This window comes from Protopterus annectens, chromosome 9.part0 (assembly GCF_019279795.1).
Source record: "Protopterus annectens isolate FY-2018-M chromosome 9.part0, PAN1.0, whole genome shotgun sequence".
NCBI classification, from domain to species: domain Eukaryota; kingdom Metazoa; phylum Chordata; order Ceratodontiformes; family Protopteridae; genus Protopterus; species Protopterus annectens.
The window spans coordinates 17,071,744-17,096,003 of NC_056743.1; the positions used below are offsets into that span (position 1 = coordinate 17,071,744).

The 24,260-nt window shown below is 45.1% G+C and overlaps 1 protein-coding gene across 1 annotated transcript in view; it reads right to left on the reverse strand.

The window, feature by feature from the left end:
• The window catches only part of CKAP5 (cytoskeleton associated protein 5), a 4,315,141-nt gene that overhangs the window by 301,099 nt on the left and 3,989,782 nt on the right, over positions 1–24,260 (reverse strand). The window contains exon 39 of the mRNA XM_044084803.1: positions 1,866–1,949. Within this exon, the coding sequence (XP_043940738.1) occupies positions 1,866–1,949 (84 nt within the window). The remainder of the gene's footprint in view (positions 1–1,865; positions 1,950–24,260) is intronic.

The following is a 24,260-nucleotide window of genomic DNA, read 5'->3' on the forward strand; positions in this document are numbered from 1 at the left end:
AAGGTATTTACAGAACAAGGGTTAGCCTCTAACTAAAAACGGCTACCTTGAAGAAAGAAAAGGAGAGGGGGGGGAGGGGAAAACTCTCTAACAGTAAAAACGAGTTTTCTAAGGGGATGGGATAGATCTAAAAGTACACAGAGACAGTATAAAAATTAAACACTAACTATTTATATGAAAATTTTTATAAAAACTATCAAAAGACAAAAAATACGACCTGAGCCAGCAAAAGCAACCTTGTAGCAGAAGCAGCAAATGAGATCTGGGGATCTAGCGCCAGGCATTGTGGGATATGGAGTGGCCTCGTGCCAGTAAATAGCTCTCGAGCTTTAGAAGATGGCAGAGTCGGAGCCGAGGATCGGCTCCGAAACCAACCAGCAAGAATGAAGGCTAGACAGACAACTTATCATTCTTTTTAAGGGATGACTCAAAAGTTCCTTTTCTTTCTTGCCACAGGATTAAGATTTGGGGGGAGGGGGCAGGCAAAAAAACAGCCGACCACTCTATAGTTAACTGCAGGAGGGTTAAAATCTGTCCAAAGGAAGTAATCTGAAGTGAGTGCTATATGCAGGAGAGATCTCAATATCTTTGTGCATCTCAGAAATAAGGACTTTTGGATATTCACAATCCCCTTCACAGGGCATCACCTTGTCAGCTTAATCCACAGGAGGAAATACTGAATAATGGTTGACCTCTGACGCCCTTACCCTGTCCTTTCAGTTCAGCTCCCCCTACTGCAAGCAATGGGCAGTCTTGCGCATCCTGCATATGACCTGATAAGTAGACACCTAGTTGACACTAGGGCACCAACACTAGATGGAGCACACACCATAATGCGTGTAGGGCATAAGACGACTGTGCAGGGCCTGGCACCGGTATCAAGCCATGCTTCCTAAGAATGACCTTCCAAGAACAAACGTGACCACTGTCTGAATAGCATGTATATGTCCAATGACTGGCCTCTTCCTACAAGTCCAATTGGTGCACAGACAACTGCGAAAGTCTCCTCATCTCTAGGACAAGTGTTGTATCACCCAATGTGGGTCAGGGAGTACATCCCATAATCCTGGGAAACAACTCAGCTTTCACTAGACAACTCAAGAAACCACTTCATTCTAGCTAGAAAGGCATGGGCATGGTCTGCAAGCATGAAAAGGAGACTGTGGAATATTTAAGTCAGGGCATTTCCCCCAAAGCTAGCCGCCATGCTGAGAATTCCATGTGCATCTACATAAAAACAGGTGAATTTAATCCCTTGTATTAACAAGCCAGGATCTTTAGAATTGAGACCACTCTGCCAGCATACTATGCAGGAGGAAGTACTGAATGATGCTTGGTCTCCGATGCCCTTACCCTTTCCTTGCAGTGTTACAGTGACCTGGGATTCTACCAAGGCCCTTCTTGCCAATTCTTGCACACAGCAAGCTCACCAACTGACATCTTCAAACTCTGAAATTTAAGACAACTGCCACGGCATTTTCACACAGTTTATTTTTTTTTTAACAATGACTTTTTTTTTTTTTTTTTTTAAAGTCTTGGCACTGGTCAAGCAAGAATAGCAGGTATGACCTTATTCCCAATTCCTTCTTTCACTTCTCTCATAACTACATATAAAGAGTACTCCCAAATTGCTAACACTCTTATAACCAAACCTATAAATGTAACTGCAGAACTTGGATGTACATGTTTTAATGTGTTCAGTTTTGAATAATTGTACTTAAAAATAAATAAATAAATAAATAAAAAATAATAAAACACGCTAATTATCAACAGCAGGGGAGAGAGCTCTTCCCTCAACAAGTAAGTAAAACACTACTGCATGAACCTTCAGAAAAATAATGCAAATCAACATAGTTTAAAATTACCTCCTTTGTGTTTTCTTTTGATCCAATCTTTTTAAAGATTTCTGCCAATATATCACTCACTTTTGCTTTTGACGCTTTTTCATCCTATTGGGGAAAAAAGATGAATGTAACACTGACCTCAACCATGTTCGATCAAAGCTCGACTTGATCACCACAGGCATCATACACTATGCTACTAATGCACAACAACTTTATCACACAAGTCAGAGTATTAGCCTGAATCAGCCTTTGCCAAGCTGTTCAACATTTTTTAAACAGAAATGCAGTGAAGTAAGATCCCTGTTCTGAATGCAAAGATTCTGGTTTCTTCCAGTAAATGAGGTGTCACATATTTAGGACACTCCCATACCCTTCCACACAATACAAAATGATGCTGCAAACAATACACATGCTGTATACAAACAGAAATGGCAAAAAAATACCCTTATAGTGATAAAACAGAATTAAGAAAATAAAATGTAAATCCACATTTACACTTGTGCATTACAGATTCATCCAAAACACAAGGGCTTAATTAGAGAACTTGCAGAAGACCACTTCAGGAATAAGGGAGGAGAAAATGCAAAAATTCTTACTTCTGTTTACAAATATCTACCTTTCATCTAGTAATGACAGTCAGAGGTGAGTGTGTGTGTGTGTGTGTGTGTGTGTGTGTGTGTGTGTGTGTGTCTGGGGTGGGGACACGAAAATCTTCTGCTTGCTATTTTTTTTGCAATTTCTGAGTTTCTCTTTTAGAGACCCCTCCAGCTGCTAGTTTCTGGAAGAGGTACCCAAGTTAAAAAACGAGAGTTTACAAACGACACACCCTGTAACACTCCTATCCTAATGCAATCTAAATTCATGAGGATTCAGTTAATCTACAACATATGATTTAACAAGAATCTGATTTCACCTGAATGATGGCAAAAGAAAATGCAGGATGAACCATTTACCACCCCCTATTTTTATTTTAATATGGTTAAAACAGGAAGTTGAATTTGTTAACTAGGTAAATCCACTACACACAAGCTTCATTTGAGGGTGACACTGGAACACTGCCCGATTAAGTAACTTGCCCAGAGTTGCATACCTGACAAACTGTGGCTGAGGCAATCACACCAAGAAGAAGAAGCTGGGAAGCAAACTATAGCCTTTAAAATCCTCTGCAATGAATGGCTAGATTAGATAAAATAATGAAAGAGAGAGGATGCAACAAGTCCCCTACCTCCAGATAGTAGGAATTTTAAAGCAAGGCTATATACTCGCAATGTATACATTTTTAGCTGTCAGCACTCATTTTGTGAAACTGGCTCCTGGTACAAAAGCGGACAAATTAGAAGATATCAGGAATTAGTATGAACTAAAAACAAGCTGGATGATCTGCTATCTTGTGATATTTGATCTTCTCCTGACCATCACAGGGCCATGGACACATGTTAACATGTCACAGGTCTGCATTTGGACAGGCTGCTCTGCAGGAACCATAACAGTAGCCAGGTATTCTGGCACTGTGTTGTTCCCTGATCTGATTGCACTGCACACCTCATCTGGGGGGTGGGTAGGACTTTTGTCTCTCAAACCTTTAGCAAGACCAAAATGCTTGCAAGAAATGAAAGAAAGCCTCTTGCTACAGCTATCACACAAATAAGCTTCATCTCTAAACTGCAAACGCAATACTTGCATACCGTCATCTGTGTCAGACTGCCAGTGGTACTGCACTACTACACCAGAGTCTGCCAACTGCTCATCTATTACCTTGCATCCAGACTGCTGCCCTCTTCAGTCCATCTAATTACACCTCTGAAAGGAACAATTAAATAAACCAGCAATGTTGCTAGCATCAAGCAGGAAAAGTAATTCAAGCAAATAAAGCACAGTTTGCAAAGACATGGTAGAATGGACTAATTTAGATTAAATTTACTGGAAAGCCCGCTTAATCAATAAATAAAATTACACATTTGTCACAATGATTATATCTGTAACAGCAGGTCAATCAACTGTAACAAGCAGGACTAAAGGTGGCATGCATTAGGACTGATCAGCAAGTAGACGTTTCCTCAGCTACCAAGCACTATTCTTCATCACGTAATGCACTGTGATAGTAAAGCCACTGCTACACCTCTGGTGTGAAGCATGAATACAGCTCTATCATTAAATATGTTCACTGAACCCAGACTCAAAGCAGATCTCTAAGCTCCTCCAGCATCTGATCCAAAAAGGTAGGACTGAAACACAGAAACGTGAGGTGACTAGTGGAGGACTCTCAGCATAGAGTCAAACTCATCACCCTATCCAAGGTTATAATTCTAAAAAGTGAGGATGGCAAACACAGGTCTCTTACGCAATTTTAGTCAGCCTGACGATGCTTAAGGAGCTTGCTTCATTAAAGGACCACTACGGGCAAATGATGAAGAAAACATATATTTTTTATCTTGCCATGATTTACTACACCTCCCAAAGCTGCCTTCAGCAAAATAAGTACTCATTCCTAATTTTATTTTGTTTTTACTCTTGTCTGCCCTTATGGGGGCATACATGGTGATTCCCTTGGAAAGCTAAATCTGTCCTATAATGCAGACGGTGAGGACAAATAACCCTACCATTTGTTGTCAGATTAGACTTCCATTCACTTACAATGGAACTCCTGAAAAAAACTGCCAAGTTTGAGAGTCTGCAGCTCATGTGTCATTGACTGGTATGCGCTGAGTTTTACAAATGTTGTTCCTACTGATGTACTACACATTCACTAAAAGAAACTTGCAAAAGTGTCAACAAATTACTGAGATAAAAAAGATTTTTCACAAGGAGAAGTTTTGCAAGTTTCAGTTCCTGGCCAGGTTACTCCTCCCATCTCCCCTCCTTCAGTGGGCTACAGTCTCACATTTCCAGCTTTGCTAGATTCAACTATTTAGTCAGCTTTGCATGACAATAGAAATAAAAAAATAGCCTGGTGTGCCACTAAAACTGTTCCCTTGTATGTCTCTTCACTTCTGAATAGCAATTCCCAAGAATAATAATAATAATAAAAAAACTCATCAGTCCGGAGTTTAGGCTAGTCTATCCATTTTTTAAAATGTGCACAGTAAAATATTCAATTTGTAATGCATTCTGGCTGCTGACATGGTTATCTTTACATAGTTATTCTCTTATAGTATAACCTGAACTTATGGTATTTAATGATAAATTTTACAACAATTCTCAGTTTCTTAACAATGACCTCCCAAGCCTCTGATGTGACCTAGTACGTTCTTACTATTGCTTTATGTAGTTTGTCTTAGTTGTATACTTGTAGTGTGTTTCTCATCCTCTCAGCAACAGACTCTTGGAGAAGCATATACTTTTATTGAAAGAGTACCAGCAGCTGTAGCAGTGACACCACACTCCAAAACAATGCACTCAAACATAGTACTGACAAACACAAAGGAATGTATATGTCTGAATCAAGCAGTGATGAAATTGCTAGGGACTTCACTGAGCAAAATTTTACTCTTAATTTCTCCATTTCATAATGCATAACATTCGCACCACACTTACAAAGGCACATCTCCACCTTCCACAAACACAGCAACCCACACCCACACAACTGCTACGGTTTCTCCATTCAGTTATTGCAACCCAAGAGTAACACTTTTTAATAAGGATACCTACTAGACAAGTCTGCACAGCACACTTTGTGTACCTGCATCATTGCAGCTCGGCCCCCCCCCCCCAGCAACTGCAACATTGCCAGATAAAATTAGAAGTTATGTACCTACCATAACGTTCCATGTTAGTTGTCTTCTCTCGCCTTCTTTCTTGCTGGATGGGTTTGGAGCCGATCCTCGGCTCCGACTCGGCACTTGCTAAGCTCGAGAGTCACTTTTACCAGCTCGAGGCAGCCCCATATCCCATGATGCAAGGCAGTAATTACCCAGATCTCGTTTGGTATCTAGAGGAAAAACTGCCTATAAAAACGTTCCACTAAGGAAAGAGAAACACTAACCTAAAAAGGCTGTAATGGAACCCAGGTAATCAAGGACAAGAACTATCTGGTGTCCAAGGAAGAAGAATCTTCCAGAGATCAAGGTCTGTCCAGGCTAGGGGGACAGGAGGGAGGAACGCAAGAAAGAAGGCGAGAGAAGACAACTAACATGGAACGTTATGGTAGGTACATAACTTCTAAATGTTAAGTTGTCAATCTCGCCTTCATTCTTGCTGGATGGGACTGCGTCCCTAGCACCTCTATCCTGGGTGGCTCCATGGAACATACTCTTGAGAACAGTGGAACCAAAGCTTGCCCTGTCCCTGGAGGCCAAATCCAATTTGTAATGAGAAACGAAGGTATGAGGAGTGGCCCAAGTGGCTGCTGCACAAATAGTATCTAAGGGTAGTCTAGCCTGAAAGGCTGTAGAAGTGGCTAGACCTCTTGTGGAATGAGCTTTAGGTTTTGAGTTCAGCTGTTTGCCCCTAAGCTGATAAATGTCAGAAATGGTGGAAGATAGCCATCTAGATAAGGTCACTTTAGAAACAGGGAGACCTTTTCTATTTTCAGCATAAGACAGGAAGAGCTGATCGGACTTCCTAAATTGCTTTGCTCTGTCCAAGTAATATCTAAGTTGGCGATGAACATCTAGGTAATGCAATTTTTGTTCCGCCCTGTTAGAATAATTTGGAAAAAATACAGGGAGATCAATGGATTGGTTTAAATTTGTCTTAGAAGCAACCTTGGGCAAAAAGGATGGGTTGGTTCTCAAGGATACTCTGTCTTTGTGGAAGACCAAATAAGGGGGACGAACACAGAGGGCATGAAGTTCAGACACTCTTCTAGCCGAGGTAATAGCGACTAGAAAAAGTGTCTTCCAAGAAAGAAACTTTAATGAACATGAAGCAGCCGGTTCGAAAGGGGAAAGTATCAAGGATGTCAGCACTAAATTTAAGTCCCACTGTGGTGGAGGATCTCTAACAGGGGGTTTAAGAAGGAACACTCCTTTGAGAAAGGCTTTACAAAGTTTGTGGGACATAATGTTGTGGTGTGCAAAGCCGACATGGAAGTTCGAGATTGCAGCCAACTGAACTTTGACTGTGGAAGACGAAGAACCTGAGTGAAAAATTTCCGCAAGGAAATCCAAGACCAACTGAATAGGGGCAGTAAAGGGGTCTATGTTCTTAGATATTGCCCAAAAAGAGAAGCGTTTCCACTTGCTAGAATAAATCCTCCTGGTAGAGGACTTAAGAGAAGCTACTATGGTATCTCTAACGGGGTTAGAGATCATAGGAAGCCTGGCTAAGGAAGTAAGTGGAGCAACCAAGCTGTGAGGTTGAGGGAAGGAACGGACCGGTGCAGTTGACCCGACTGGTGGGCCAGAAGATCTGGAACCGGGTCCAGATGCCAAGGCCGCACCAAAAGATGGCGATGAAGGAACGGGAACCAAATTTGTCGAGGCCAGTAAGGGGCAATGAGAATAATTTTGGCTCTCAAGATGGTAGCTTTCTGGAGTACTTGTGGTATCAAAGGAAAGGGAGGAAAGGCATAAAGAAGTCCCCGGGGCCAATCTTGGGTAAGAGCGTCTCTGGGGGGATGGCCCGGAAGTGGGAAGAGAGAGAAGAAGTCTGGGCATTTGCTGTTTTGGGGTGTAGCAAAAAGATCGCAGCATGGGCGGCCCCACTTCTGAAAAATCTCCTCCACAATGGATTGCTTGAGAGACCACTCGTGAGGCATGAGAATAGCTCTGCTCAATCTGTCCGCTATTATGTTGGTTTTCCTGGGGATATGCGTTGCTACCAGAAACCGATGAGAGGAGACCGCCCATTGCCAAAGTCTGAGAGCTTCTCGACACAAGGGATAGGACTTGGTTCCGCCCTGCTTGTTGATGTACCACACGACGGACATGTTGTCCGTGTGAACTGCAATAGTCCCTAAAGGGAGAAAGTCGTTGAGGGCTTGCAACGTTAAAAGCACTGCTCTCATCTCTAGGACATTTATGTGCAGGTGGTATTCGAATGGTTGCCACGTGCCATGAACCATCCTGCCCTGATAATGCCCCCCCCACCTGATCAGGGAGGCATCCGAAGTGACCGTGGCTACCGGGGCCGGGGGAACAAATGGTCTGCCCTGATGAACTAGAGGAGAGGAAATCCACCAGGATAGATGGTTCTTGCAGGTTTGTGTCACCAGAATCTTGTGACGCATGGGAGGCTGCTGGAAGGACCATTGGGTGAACAACATCCATTGTAGGAGACGCATGTAAAAGCGGGCCAGAGGAAGGAGTGTTAAGGCAGCTGCCATGAGGCCCAACACGTTCAGGACCAACCTAGCTTGTGCCCTTTTGCTGGATAGGATGATCCGAACGTGGTTTTGGATATCTAGGATTCTCTGACTTGTTAGGTTTGCTGACATCCGAGTAGTGTCTAGATTTGCGCCTATAAAGGTAATAGATTGGCAGGGCAACAAGGAAGATTTTTCGAAGTTGATTGAAATTCTTAAGTGACCGCAGAGACGTAGAGTGTAATCTCTGGCTTGGAGAAGTTGATGCCTGGTGGTGGCTGAGAGGAGCCAGTCGTTGAGATACGGAAACACCTGGAATCCTTGACGTCTCAGGTGAGCCGTGACCACTGCCATGCATTTGGTGAACACTCTGGGGGCTGTAGTGAGGCCAAAGAGCAGGGCTCTGAATTGAAAATGACTGGCCCCCAGCCGAAAGCGGAGAAAACTTCTGGAGTGTCTGTGAATCTTTATATGATAGTACGCATCCTGAAGGTCTATGGAGCACATCCAGTTGTCTTTGCCCAGAAAGGGCAAAATCGAATGAAGTGTGACCATCCGAAATCTTGTCTTTTTGACAGACTTGTTGAGCCTGCTGAGGTCTAATATTGGTCTCCAGTCTCCCGTCTTTTTGGGGACCAAAAAGAACCTTGAGTAGATTCCGGACTCTAAATGATCTTTTGGTACTGGCTGGATGGCCCTTTAATTTAGAAGCTTTGACACCTCTAATTTTGCAATTTCCCTTAGACCGGGTGGTACGTCTGGAAGGGAACCTCTGAGGGAAGGGGCTTTCCTCGAAAGGAATCTTGTAACCCTCGGATATGATCGACTGTACCCATTTGTCTTGAGAGAGGGAAAGCCAGGCTTCTGGGTACAGCGACAATCTCCCCCCGACTGCCTCCAAGGGTGGGCAGTCGGGCAACACCTCAGGGATGCTGGAAGGGCTTGTCAGAGAGAGGCTCTCTGGGGCCCTGGTTCTGTGGACCCCCTCTACCCCTAGGGCGGCGTCTGTTATTATTATTACCCCCTCTGCCTCTGGGGGTAAACTGACCACGTCAGGCGTGACTCCTTGTGATTTCCGGAACCACATTTTCCCTCCCTTCTGACCTTTGGGGTAAGGTCTAGAAGGAGTGGAGAAATGGACTCCTACGGCAGAAAGAGTCTTGCCATCCTGCTCGCACCTGGTTAAAGTGTCCTTCACCTGAGGGCCAAACAACGTTGTCCCATCAAAGGGAGAGTTTGTGAAGGACGCCTTAAAGGGGTCTGCAAAATTACAGAGCCGCATCCAGGACTGACGTCTGAGGGCCACCCCTGTGCCTGCAGCTCTACTTGCCCCATCGGCTGCATAAGAAATGAGCTGCATGGAGGAGTTGGTTAAGGAATTTAGGATTCCCAGCTGAGAGGCAATCTTTTCTTGAGCCCCTGATGCTGACGGATCCTGTACTACTTCACCTAGCTCTTTCAGGATGTCTCTCTGAAGTCTGGTGAAGTGACACAAATAATTCAGCGAACGTATAGCAAAGGTCGCTGAAGAGAACATCCGCTTGCCATACCTGTCCATGGTCCTAGACTCCTTGTTAGGAGGATGGACTGGCACGGAAGGATCTGCAAGTTCCTTCTTGGTGGCGGCCGCCACCACCATGGCATCAACCGGGACACCCTTAGTAAGAAACTGTTTTTCAGCAGGGGCCGTGATAAACTTTGAAGGTCTCCTGGGGACTGGTTCCACCGAATCAGGAGATGCTCATGCCTTTCGAGCTATGACTTCCATAAGGGGGTCGAAAGGTGGAGACACCCAGGAGGTGGAGGGTCGAGATCCAAAAGCCTCCAGGTATACCGATTCATCCTCGGAGGGATTAATGGAGGGCCAGTTCCCCCTCTGTTTGAGGAGTTCAAGGATGTCTGAAAAGGAGACATCCTCAGAGGGAGATCTTGGGGACCCCTCTGACTCATCTAAATCGGTATCTGATGTTGTAGACTCAGGGGAGTCTAAATGCTTCCTCTTGCAGCTCCTCTTACGTGGGGGTTCACCTGAAGGATCAGGAGAAACCTCAGAAGAGGAAGCCCTTCCCAATGGGGAAACCTGGGGCGATGGATCTCTGGGTCCGGGAGCAAGAGAGCGGGAAGAGGCATCTACAGGCACCATAGAGGGAGGAGCTAAAGGAACCGACTGCTGGCTAAGCTCTGGGGCTAGCACACTCCTCATCACCTCGAAGGCTCCCCATCCAGTGAGGGCCGAGAGATTCCGCTCCGAAGAAACAGGGATCCCTGGTCCCACCAAAAGGGAAGGCTCCAAAGCAGATGTCGGGGCAAAGCTCACCAAGGCCAAAGCTCCGAGAGGGAGAACGGGGTCGGACAAGGGTCCGATGCCACTCGCCCCCTCGGAACCGACCAGGGAAGCCTGACGCCCGGATCCCTCCAAGGAAGGTCTCAAGGAGGAGACAGGAGTCGAGGACGACGGAGCCGAAAGGTGTGGTATCGGCTCCGAAGCAGCAACAGTCACGGTACCAATAATCTCCGGCTCCGAACTCTGTAGGAGAGTCGAAGAAGGAATCTCAGGGGGGTGTAGGATAGCTGAGGTCTGATGAGACGGGCTATGGAGCATCTGAGCTAGTGCCTGTGATTTTAATAGCCTACTCACCACTCTCTCTAAGTCGTGGTCTGAGAGCCTGGACGACCTCGATGATCGGCTCCGATGGCTCCGCTCTGAAAGCAAGGGAGAGGCTGGAGCCGAGTGTATAGACTCCAAAGAAGGAGATCTAGACATCTTCTTGGACGGAGCCATCGGAGCCGAAGAACGTTCGGCTCCAGGCGGAGCCGACAACTTGTCGGCTCCGAGAGGAGACAAAGACATCTCGGCTCCAGCCGGAGCCGAGACATGCTTCGACGCTAGGGTGTCTGCTCCAGACGGAGCAGACACAGGTGCCGAAGCCAGGGTATCGGCGCCGACCGGCGCCGGTACAGAAGCTTCCAACAAGGAAGGATCGGCTCCGGACAAAGCCGATGTCGACTCCGGCGGAGTCGGACCAAGACCACAGACTTGGACACCGAAGCCTGGGTCTTGGAAGGCTTGGAGGGCTTCCCAGAGCTGACCCTAGCTGGGGAGCTCTCTGGTTTGAGGATCAACTTATTTCTATGTTCCTGCAGGACTCTCTGGCTGAAAGAATGACATATAGCACAGGAGTCCTGCAGGTGTAGGGGTCCCAGGCAATAAATACAAGAAGTGTGACCGTCTGTCAGAGACATCTTCTGACAGCACGAGTCACACTTCTTGAAACCTGAGACCCTAGTATCTTTGGACATGTCTCAGTCCTAAAACAGTCACACACACCAATCAGTCCAAACAAAGACACTAACAACTAAAATTATTAATAACTAATAAATTAGTTATTACTATAACAGTGACACAACACACACACACCTGAGGGAAATCCTGACAGGAACTGTGAGGGTGGGAAAGGCCTAAGGCCCGAAACACTGAAACTAAGTGAACTAAGGGGAAATGGGTATGGAGCTAAGTGAATAAAGTACACTGAAGGATATAAAGACTAAAAGACTAAAATTAGAGTTTTTAGACACCTAAAACCTTACAAATAGCAAGAAAAATATCACTTACCAGGAGCTGGTAAAAGGAACAACCTCATTAGCGAAGCGGCAAACGAGATCTGGGTAATTACCGCCTTGCATCATGGGATATGGGGCTGCCTCGAGCTGGTAAAAGTGACTCTCGAGCTTAGCAAGTGCCGAGTCGGAGCAGAGGATCGGCTCCGAACCCATCCAGCAAGAATGAAGGCGAGATTGACAACTTAACATCCACTGTTACGGTCCGGTTTCTCCCTACAGTTATTTCAAGCCAAGAATAAAGTACAGTTGTGTACTCTTACCATAAATGTAGATGTTCGAGTATGTTCACTGTTACAGTCATTACTGTAGGGTTCTTCCTGCTGGCAGCAGCCCTAGATCTGCCAGAGTCCCAAAGTCGGGTCCGACGTCGGCTGAAGTTGTTCCTGCCCTGACGTCAGTGCCCCAGGGGTATAAAGACCTCAGCCGACGCCATTTTCCCCAGTTTTTCTTGCCCCATATGTCAGGTGCCCAAACATAAAGGCCAAAAGCTTATTCAAAAAGAATAAGCAAACATAAACCAGAACATTCCCAAATATCACCAGCAAAAATACCTCAGAGAAAAAAGAAATGTCAAGGAGACACAGACAGCACTCAAACAACAACAAAAGAGGGGACAGGAGGGAGGGTAACCCAGACTGTAACAGTGAACATACTCGAACATCTACATTTATGGTAAGAGTACACAACTGTACTACGTTCTTCATGGTTCACTGTTACAGTCATTACTGTAGGGTTGAATCCCAAAGCTAGGAAAGGGTGGATGGAAAAGGAACAGAAGGGGCGGCCACAAAACCCTGCAGGACTGCAGAGGCAAAACCTGCCCTAGATTTAGAATAGAGAGGGAGATTTTATTTAGATACATGTCCATTTTCAAAAGCTCCAACAGGTTTAAAATGACATATAATAAAAGACAGAAGACAGCAAGCCAAAGGACAGGAAACATGTACATAGAGAGATAACAGTGCAGCAATAGAAGTTACATTTGATTACTTTCATTATATATTGAATAGAGCTAGTGATGGTGAAAACGCTAATTTATTTGGGAGAGAGTTCCACACCTTCCCGATGACATTAGAGTACAGTCTGTCCCCACCTATGTTGTGGGCCTTGCTTGTTTGTATTAGGAGTTTGTCAGATGTTTTAGAGCAGGAGTGTCTCTGGGGTGTTTAGGATTTTAAAGGCTTCTGCAAGTTGATATTTTGGAGAAGATTTTTTAGGTTAATACAATGGTGTGTTCTGTAGGGCAGGGCAGTGTGGATAGAAGGTGTGACCGGCAGTGTATAGTCTAGCTGCTTTTTTGTTTACTGTCTTAATAGTTTGGTTAATGTGGGTGTCAAATCGAGTTTATTATCTATCTATGGTAAAGCAGTGTTGGGTGGCTTTAGAAGGTTGTCCAGTGTGGGATTGGAACAGATGATTTTGTTGTTTAATTGATGGTTATAGTGGAGATAAGATGGCTATTGGCCTGTAGTTTGAAAGTTCAGTGGATGTTCCACCTTTATGAAGGGTATGACATGAGATAGTGGTGGATTTTCCTGGTTGGAGAAGTTTGTTCAATCCTGCCCAGAACTTTTGGGGGTTCTTTATTTGTTGGAAGAAGACTCGATCTAATGGTGATTTGGTGAGTGTTCCCTTTTGGAGCATGAGAGTTTGATTGGGTGAAATTTTTCTTATTTCTGATCGTCTGTACACTGGCCGCCCTAGCATACCCGAGTATATCTTTAGGGTCCTTCCTTGAGTGATGGTTTAAGCCACGTTCCTCCGTAGACATGATGTCAGGTAGGGTAGGTTTCTAGCATAGCATGCAGGTTATGTATCTTATTGTTCAGACTTTAGATGACAGATGGGATGATATATAAGAGTCTACAGTGAGTGGATGTTTGGTGGATGTTTGGTGAGCTCTATGCCAGCTGGGTCAGGGATGGTGGTAATGTTTGATGTTTGCTGGTGTGGTTTCTCCTCAGGCTCAGCCTATTAGTTTTCTTTTGTGGTTAGTTTAGTTTTCAGAGTGTTTGTTGTTTTTTTAATTAAGGTCCTCTTGGCTAGGGCATGTGATATGGTGAGGGGGGAGTGGTGTGGGAGAGAAGAAGTATGATGGGACAGACAGTGGGAGGTGTGAGTGGTCAGGTGGCTAGAGGTGGGGGTGGGGGCGGGTGGGATGGGGGGGGGGGCAGGGGGCCGGCGGAGCCGAGGCGATGCTGAGCCGGAGCAGCCCCAGCCCACTCACCACAGAGAGATTATGGAGGTGGCTTTATCCAGCAGTCGCACTCTGTCACACGGGGTTGGCTGGGGCGGTTGGTGCCTACCGTAATGTGAGTGGAGTTCTGGGAGGTTAATTGTGCCTACCGTAATGTGGAGTTCTGGGAGGTACCTTTAGTCAGTAATTTCTGCTGGCCCTTTAGTCAGTAATTCTGCTGGGCGATGGGTTTGCACTCTATCCAGCAGTCGACTCTGTCAGGCGGTTTGGCTTGGGTTGGGCGGGTGCCGTAATGGGATGGGGTTGCGACTCTATCCAGCAGTCCGCGCTCTGTGTCAGGTTTTTTGGCTTGTTGGGTGGGTGCCTAAATGTGTGGAAATTGTGACAGTCATTTATAATCCGTGTCACCAACCACAAAAGGTACAATTGGAGATTGTAGTGCTTAGAAAAAGTATGCACAGAACTCCAAGTTGCAGCTTCTAAGATCTCCTTGGTAGGAACTCCACTGAGAAAAGCTGCCGAAGTGGCAGTAGCTCTGGTAGAATGTGTTCTGACATTAACAGGAATAGGCTTACCATGATGAGAGTAACAAAACTTGATGCAGTGGGCAATCCACTTAGAAATAATCTGCTTAGTGATTGCGCTCCCCTGTGAGGTAGAAGCATAAGCCACAAACAATTGGTCTGATTTCCTGAAAATCTTGGTCCTGTCCAGGTAAAGCGAAGCTGCCTGTGTACATCTAAAGAATGCAAAATACTTTCCTCTTCACTTTGAGGATTAGGATAAAAGATAGGCAAATGAATAGTCTGATTCAAGGCTACTTTCGAAATCACCTTAGGCATAAAGGTGGGATTAGTCCTCAGGGACACCCTGTCCTGATGAAAAATAATAAAGGGTTCTACAGCCATGAGAACTTGCAATTCCAAAACTCTTCTGGCAGAGGTAATGGCTAAAAGAAAAGCAGTTTTCCATGATAAAAACTTTAAATCGGTGGAAGCTGCAGGTTCAAAAGGAGATAAATGTAACTTTTCCAAAACAAAGTTGAGATCCCAAGTGGGAACTGGTGCTATTAAAGGAGGCCTTATATTCTTCGCCCCTCTCATATATTGCTTACGTAACGGATGAGAAAAGATTGGGGGATCCGTATTGTAAAGTGCAGAAATTGCAGAAGCATAAATTTTGATAGATGAAAAAGATAGGCCCTTATGTAACATCTCTGTTAGGTATTGTAAAATCAGAGGAATGTTTGGAACTGCAGAATCAAAACCCTGGGGCCTGAGTCCAGGAGCAAAATCTTTTCCATTTACCTGCATAACATTTCCTGGTGCTGGGCCGTCTAGCTTCAAGAATTACATCCAGTACCTGTTTGGTAAGGGTAGAACTGTTTAAAGACCCTGGATCCGCCAGGCTGCTAGATTCAGAGTTTTGACATGGCTGTGCAGGATCTGGCCATCTTGTTGAGACAGTAGATGTGGAAGTTGTGGCAAAATCCAGGGTGGACCCTGAGCCAGGTTCATCAGGGTGGAATACCAGAATTGCCGAGGCCAGTTGGGAGCCAGTAAAATCATTAGCGGTCTGTCCTGTTTGATTTTCAGAAGTACCTGAGGAAGAAGAGGCAAAGGAGGAAAAGCATATACTGAGAGGTGCTTCCAACTGAATGAAAGAGCATCCACTTTCCATGCTAGCTTGTGGTAGGTCCTCGTGCAGAACGTTTGAAGTTGATGGTTTTGGGGAGATGCAAAAAGATCCATGTCCGGGCACCCCCACACCTCCGTTATCATCCTGAATATCCGAACATCCAACATCCATTCATGTGGATCCAAAAGAGTTCTGCTTAGACTGTCCACCAGAGTGTTGTCCTTTCCTGGCAGGAATTGAGCTAGTAAGTCCACCTTGCTGGCTAGTGCTGTGTTCCACAGAGCCATGGCCAAACTGGACAGGGGGTAAGAATGAGAACATCCCTGCTTGTTTATGTACCACATCACCATAGTGGTGTCCGTCTTTATCAGTAATTGCCCCGGTAGAATAAGATCTTTGAAGGCTGTCAGGGCATTCTGTACAGCTAGCATCTCCTTCAATTTATGTGCAGATGCATTTGGTCCTCTGTCCAGGCACCCTGAAGACATTTCCCTTGCATGTGGGCTCCCCATGCATGATCCGAAGCATCCGTCATTACGACTTGATTGTCTGGAATGGGACAGAAAGGCCTCCCCTTGTTTTGGAGACAGGCCTCGGCCCACCAAAGAAACTCCTGCCGGAGACAGGGCAAAATTGTGATCACTGTTTCCAGACTATGGCAATGCTGAGACCATACACTCTTGAGGTACCACTGTATCTTCCACATATGCAGCCTTGCATATGGTATTAACAGAATGCAGGATGCCATGTAACCCAGAGCCTGCAGAACTTTTCTTGCAGACAGCTGACTCATTAAAGCCAGATTTTTGAAATAAGAAGCCAGTTGCACTTTTTTGTCTGGTGTCAAATAAGCCATCTGGGTTGTAGTGCTCAGAAGCGCACCCAGGAAAGTAATTTGCTGCGTGGGCACCAGGTTTGATTTCTTTAGGTTCACCGTGAACCCTAGGCACAAGAGAAGATGCTGCACAAATGTTAGATGCTGAAGTAAAGTCTCCTTGTCGTCCGCTTGAATGAGACAATCGTCCAGATAAGGGTATATTTGAATTCCCTTCTGTCTGCAAAACACCATTACTGGTGCCAGGCACTTTGTAAAGACCGTGGGCGCAGTAGATAAGCCAAAGGGCAACACAGAGAACTGGTAATGCCTCGAGCCCACTTTGAATCTCAGGTACCTTCTGCACTCTTGCAGTATGGGAATATGGAGGTAAGCCTCCTTTAAGTCCAAAGTCACCATCCAAGCGTTCTTGCTCAGCATAGGCAGCAGCTGCTGCAGAGTGAGCATCTTGAATTTTGGAATTTCTAGGAAGGTGCTCAATACGGAAAGGTCCAGGATTGGTCTCCATGTATTTTCCTTCTTGGGAACCAGGAAAAGTCTTGAATAAAACCCTTGCCCCATTTCTGAATCTGGTACCAAACCTATGGCCCTCAAATCCATGAGGGACCGAACTTGCCGTTGTGCCTCTGCCCATTGATGCTTTGGCAGATCTGGCCATCCGTTTGATCTTGGCAAGGTATGGAAATGAAACCTGTAACCCCTTGAAACTATGTCCAGAACCCATTTGTCTTGGGTTATGCGGCTCCAATTGGATAAAAAAAGAGAGATTTTTCCTCCCAAAGGCGCATCCAGGAGGGATGCCCCTGGAGCTAGTAAGGGAGAGTCATAATGACTGTTTCCTGTAAAGTTGTGACCTATCTTCCCCTCCCTTGGGAGAGGGGGCACTCCACTGCTTATTTCTGAAAGGGGGCTGTGCCTGACCCCTACCTCTGGAACGCCTGTATCTGCCCCTCTGAGGTCTGTCCGAGCTCAGAAAGGACCAAGGTTTAGCTGGCCAATTCCTGCTAAATCTAGGGGGTTGTACCTGTAGAAAATCTTTAACAGTCTGCATAGATTTGGCTTTGTCTTCCATTTTCTTCAATACTTCCTCAGCTTTGGCCCCAAACAAAAACATTGTGTTGCAAAGGGGCATCTAAAGGCTTTGCTTTAACCTGCTCAGGCAAGCTTTGCTCCTTTAACCAAGCGTGCCTTCTAATAACTGCGCCAGTTGCTGCAGCCCTGCAAGAAGCCTCCAAAGAATCAAAACCACAGTGCAGGGTATGTTTACCCACCAGCTCAGTAGCATGCAATAAATCCTGTAATTCCTTATTGTCTGCACCACCAGAAACAGCAGACATCTTTTGCTTTAACACAGACAAAAGGTACTGCTGATATTTTAACATATGAAATTGACAATTCAAAGCTCTAACAGACAATGTGGCAGAAGTATAAACTTTTTTGCCCCATCTTTCCAAGGCTCTGGACTCTCGGTCAGAGGGAATACGATTCTTAGCAGAGGCCGCTTTAATACCCTTAGGATCCTGAGAAATAGTTTCTGGATCAGCTGAAGGATTCTTAAAAAGATATTTGTGGGAATCTGGAACCCCATAATACCTACCCAGTTTGACAGGAGCAGGAGGAAAAGAAAAGAATCAGGAGAGAGAGAGAGAGAGAGATGCCCCTGTAAAAACATCATCCACAATGTCCAATACAGAGGGAATAGTCAGGGGTCTATGCTGTGGAAGCAGAAGAAAATCCCTAAGCCTTTTCTTAGATTCAGAGTATTCCTGCCCTTCCCAGTGAAAATGCTCTCTCATGTCATGCAAGGTTTCCCCAAATGAATAATCCTCAGGAGGAGAGGCCGAAGGAAGGGATTCTTCAGCATCAGAATCCTCAGGAGGAGGGAAGGAATAATTCTGCTGAGAAGCAGCAGCAGAAGAAATCGATACTTGATCTGAGGAATCATAATCTGGCTCTAGCCTAGGTCCCTTGTCAGGAGGGGGATGAGAACCCCTGATCATAGTTAACAGGTCTTCAGCCATTCTAAGCATCTGTCTTTGAGGTCTAGGGCCCTGAACAGAAGGTGCCTGTGCATGCTGCTTTGTCTTTGCCGGAGCCTTAGTCTTTGCCTTTGTCCTTGACTGCAAAACTGGAGTCATCTGTACATGAAGCTGTGTAGGCCTAAAAACTCCCTCAGAAGCAGGTGCCTGCACAGTGGCTCCAGACCCATCTGAGGGAGCAATATCCGGAGGTCCAATCCCTGAAAAGTCTGAAGGCTCCTCACGGGAGTCGGTACAGGCAACCGGTTCAAAAGTGGCGGACGACAGGGGCTGCGAAAGCACCTCACTGACGACAGCCGAACCGGCAACTGGCTCTGGTTGAATAAAGTCGTCCACTTTGGACCTCGGAGGCCTGTCTTTATCCTTGCACCTCTTATACACTGCAGTAGCCGGATAAGAATCCGATGACATATTGTAATTAAATCTTTTTCCAAAATAATGGAAGGCAAAATCGTACCTATGCCTAATAGTGCATTGATTAAACTTAGCACAAAACCTACAATTAGCTACGTCGTGGTCAGGACCTAAGCAAGGTATACAGTAAGAGTGAAAATCCTTATGAGGTATTTGCTTCCCACAAGAAATACAGTTATTAACTTTTTCTGACATCGGACTGGAGCAAGAAAAAGGTTTCCCCAACAGGGTACTTAGCACAAAAAAAGAAGTCTTCAATTCAAAAGCCACCAAAAACAAACAGGAGTCGGTCGACCTGCACTTGCGAACTGCTTTGCAAGGGGCACCGCACGGCAAGAAAGACTGGGGAAAATGGCATCGGCTGAGGTCTTTATACCCCTGGCGCACTGACGTCAGGGCAGGAGCGACTTCAGCCGACGTCGGACCTGACTATGGGACTCTGGCCGTTCTAGGGCTGCTGCCAGCAGGAAGAACCCTACAGTAATGACTAACAGTGAACCACGAAGAACATCACTTTTTAATAAGGATACCTACCAGACAATTCTGCATAGGTGACTGGATATTTACAGTTCTTGATATTAGCAGATGTGGTCCTTAACAGTTATGTTTTAAACATTGTGACTGGTTACTTACATTTCCTTTCACAGCACATTTGTTACTTTTACTAGTTATTTTTTAAACATTGTTTTTGCCGGCATGCACACCTGCAAGGCCACCCCCCCCTCCCCGAGGCAACTATAGCTTTGTCTATTGCCACTGGGTGGCATAACTTAATATACTTGCTGTATCTTGTCCCAAATAGATCTGCCTCCACACTGAATACTTGTAAAGTAAAGCAAGTACCATTTACTTGGTGTATTTTGCCCCCAGATAGATTTATCGTCCTTTGTATTACTTGCACACCAAGGCCTTAAAGTAGTGTTTCTGCAACTAACTGCTTACACTCCTAATTTCCTGCTTCGACCTCTTCCTTGCTTACACTTACATTACAGCTCCAAGGCTTCCACTTCTTATGCTGATTACTTTTCTTTGTAGTTTTCTGTGAAGGGGTGGGCCAGATTTCTACCGTCTTTTTCTGGTTATACCTTCCCCCATTTTGTATCTCCCTCCTCTAACTCCATCTTCCCACCATGCACATTAACTAGTCTATATTAGTGGGTCTCCTTGAGCGGCGCCCTTTTGAAAGTTATCTTTTGACCTGCTTGTGGTGAGGAAGCTTCCCTAGACCTTTTTCAGTGTGACTGCATCAGTATAAGTAAATTTAACTAGTACAATACAGCAAAACAGACACATTTGGTGTAAACAGAAACAAGTGGAATGATACATTTGGTGTACAAAGGAAAGAAACAAGTAAGCCCATTGATATAACTGGAGTTAGTGTTAGCCCCTCTGCGCTCGGGCTCACTCCGCTCCCCTCCCTGCTTCCTATTCCCACCCGCCCCCACTAGTGATGCATTTCAACTGAACTTAGCCACGCCCATCATGCTAACCACCAATCACTGAATCTGCCCCACCCCGTACCCATTTCCTTCTCTTCCACTATTCCATATCCTGTAAAGCACAGTCTTCCATCTAACTACCTTTCAATCACAAACACCACCTCTCATCATCCACCACACCCACCCCATCCCAAGCAGATCTCTCACTCATGACCAAACCATGCCCAAACTACCCAAACCCACATACATACACCTCTTACTATTGCTCCTAGGTGTATCCCACACTCCCACTGCTAACTTCCATCACCAACCACCAAAAACAACTTAATTTTACCCATATACCAAGAAAAACTACTTCCACTGACATAACTACAACACACCCTTTTACTTCACCACTATGCACACAGATCACAGCCATCACACTACCAGTCTCAAACAACTATAAAGAACTTTAAGAATCTAAGCAAACTACTCGATCTCTATTTTTACCTCAGAACCTAATTCATTAGCTGCGGTGATATACACCCAAACCCAGGCCCTGAAAATCTAGGAGCCCCAACCCTAAACCTGAATGATACCCTAACTCCGAGACAAATCCACGCTCATTTTAAATTTAAATGTTAGGTATACTAAAAGTCCACGACCTTCATGCACGACTCTCCTTTTATCAACCTGAGATAGTCATACTAACAGAGACTTGGCTTAAACCAGGCAACCACAACAATGAAATCACTCCACCAGGTTACAATATAATTCGTAGTGATAGAATAGGTACAAAAGTGGGGGTGTTGCTGTAGTGTATAAATCTCACATCATCCTTGAGAAAGTAGACATAACAAACCTAGACCTCAAAGTTGAACTCACTCCAACAAAACTAAAACTTAATGATAATAAACGCATCAACATCATAGGGTGCTACATCCCTCCAGGCAACAATATCCCCATTAAAGAAAAACTCCTAGAATGGATATCTAACTCCCTCCCCCAGGAAAGCATAGTATTAGGAGACCTTAATACTGACTGGCAAATCTTTTCCAGTCATAAGCCACTCTTCCATATTAACCTACATGGCCTAACCCAACTCATCACTTCTCCCCACAAGAACAGACAAGAGAACCAATCATCAATCCACTCTAGATTGGATACTTGTATCCCACCCATCACTGATATCCCTAGCAGGATGTCTACCAGACACCTTGTGTAAGTGCCTGTAGAGTGCATTTGTGTAGGATTCAGCAGTCATAACTGTATTGTCCATCTCCATGGGTGTCATGAAGTTCGCCACTTCTGTCTTAAGAAGCATGAAGTTGGCAATGGAGAAATTTTTTACTGTGGTTTCCTTAATGAGGAGTGAGGGCGGGATATGGATATCTAGGGTGATTAGCTTATGGTTGGATCTGACCAATGAGGAGTTGACTTCAGGATGGAGCCTTGGAGTACTCCTAGGGAGACTGGTAGGGAGGGAGAGAGTTGTTTTTTTCCGCATAACAGCTTGTTTCCTTCCCTCTAGGTAGTTTTTGAACCAGGAGATGGCAGGGGTGGTAAGGTTTAGAGGTGCTAGTGAAAGAAGGAGTTTATTGTGGTTAACCATATTGAATGCTTTGGACAAGTCAAGGAAAGTGGCAGATACAAGGAGTCCATTGTTTCTGTGAGTATTGACAATGTTGGTGAATTCTCTTAGTGCGGTGGAGGTGCGATGGAAGGGTCTAAAGCCATGTTGTTGTGTTGCTTTTAGATTATTTTCTAGGAAATATTTCATTAGTTGCTTGTGTATTACCCTCTCTAAAATTTTAGATAAAGATGGTAGTATGGCTATAGGGCGGTAGTTACTGAGTTCCAGGGAGGTTCCCCCTTTATGTAGAGGGATGATATGTGATATTTTCCATAGCTTGGGTACTACACTCGGAGATGGACCTGTTAATTAGGATGGAGACAGGATATGATATGGCTTCTGCAGCCAGGTGGAGGTATTCAGCGGGTAATTTACCTGCAGCTAGAGACATTGGTTTGAGCTTGCGGAGTAGTTTTCAATGGATTTGGTTGGTTCCCACCAAAAAAACAAACAAAAAAATAATCCTCGTTTTCCCGCCTTCCTCGACTAGTTTAGACCAGTTTACAGGCATTGCTGTATTCTGGGCTGTGGTGTAGTTCCTGTGTTGTCCATTACCTTACTTGGATAGAAGGAAGTTTCTTTGCTCACCAGTGGGAGTGGGGTGCCTTGAGCAGCCTACCTGTCCTTGGGGGAAGTGACCTCAGCACAAGAAGCTGTAGTAATTGGTTGGTTGGGACCATTCCTAGCTCTTTTGTAGTTCACTGTTTAAAATCCACCTCTGGGCATTTTTTTCTGGCTATACTGCTCAGACAAGCTCCATGTGAGTTTACAGAGTGGTCCTAGCAGCAAGGAACTCAAAAAAGCGACTACCTTCTGGATTTAAGTATATTTGCTTTTTTTTCACTGGAAATAGCTTTTGTAGTTTACTTTGAACTAGCCTGAACTGTTTTTTAACTGATTGCTGCATTATTTTAAAATCTGCACTTGTTACATTTAGTCGAATTTGATCGAAAGTTTGCTTGTTTGTTTGTTTAATTTAACTGTGGAGGCTGCCCACTAAAGTGTGCTAGCCTGTGTAACTAATTTATCACTGTCTCTGCATTTTCTGTGTGTTTCTACCAAAAAAACAAAAAAATAATCCTTGTTTTCCCGCCTTCCTCGACTAGTTTAGACCAGTTTACAGGCATTGCTGTATTCTCGGCTGTGGTGTAGTTCCTGTGTTGTCCATTACCTTACTTGGATAGAAGGAAGTTTCTTTGCTCACCAGTGGGAGTGGGGAGCCTTGAGCAGCCTACCTGTCCTTGGGGGAAGTGACCTCAGCACAAGAAGCTGTAGTAATTGGTTGTTTGGGACCATTCCTAGCTCTTTTGTAGTTCACTGTTTAAAATCCGTGTTTGCACGGCTTTGCGCTGTCGTGCGCATAGCGCAGCGCCGGTTAAACTTTTTCTGGCTCCGCCAAGTCTGCTCTTCAAATTTTCCCTTAAGGAAGCTCTACTCGTAGTCTAACCAGACTACTCACTGTATTATAAGCCTAGCAGTTGTTCTCAACACTTCTCTACTAAGTAAACACTCTCGTACTAAGTAAAGCACTACATCTACTTACCACCCCTGTGAATACCCACTTCCCTTAAAGGTATACCGCTCCCTTATACTGTTCTAGCATGTAGATTACTGGTGTCGTCTCCAGTTCAGCTGGTCAATCTGGGCATCTTGAGACAATGCTACAATTGTCTCATGTACACAGACAACCCTCTCCTCCTCCCAACAAACACAATTACATGTGAGAGATGCAACTATATAGCCAAACTGGAGGCTGAACTCTCTCAACCCAGGGCTGGCAAGACCAGACAGGAGGAGTTGTCAACCACACACACAACAATCCCAGTCCCACGTAGACCTACCACAACTGCAAACCAAACACATAAAAACACAAAGACATACTCGGAGGCTCTAATAAAAAATTTACCAAAACAACAGAGGCTCCCAAAGCAGACATCCAAAAATCCACCACCTCAAAACAAAACACATGCAACACATACTTCAATAAATCAGTGTGTCGACCAATCGCAGCCCTTAAGGCCAAACACCTTGCCTGATACACTAGTAATAGGTGACTCCATAGTCAGACACACTCATGTCCCACTGACCAGGCTGAACAAGGACAAGGTGACTGTGAGCTGTCTATCGGGGGCTAGGATCCGCCACATAACACACGCAGCACTCAGGTCACTCCAAAGCAAGTACAAATATGACTCCGTCATTGTCCATGCTGGTGTGAATGACCTGAGACATACCTCCCTGGACTACATGAAAAGAGACATAGAGGAGCTCTCCGATTATGCAGCCCAGGCTGGTATGACCCTGACTCTGAGCAGCATCTTGCCCTCACCAAGAATGATACCACAATACAAAGACAAGATGATCAGCTTTAACAATT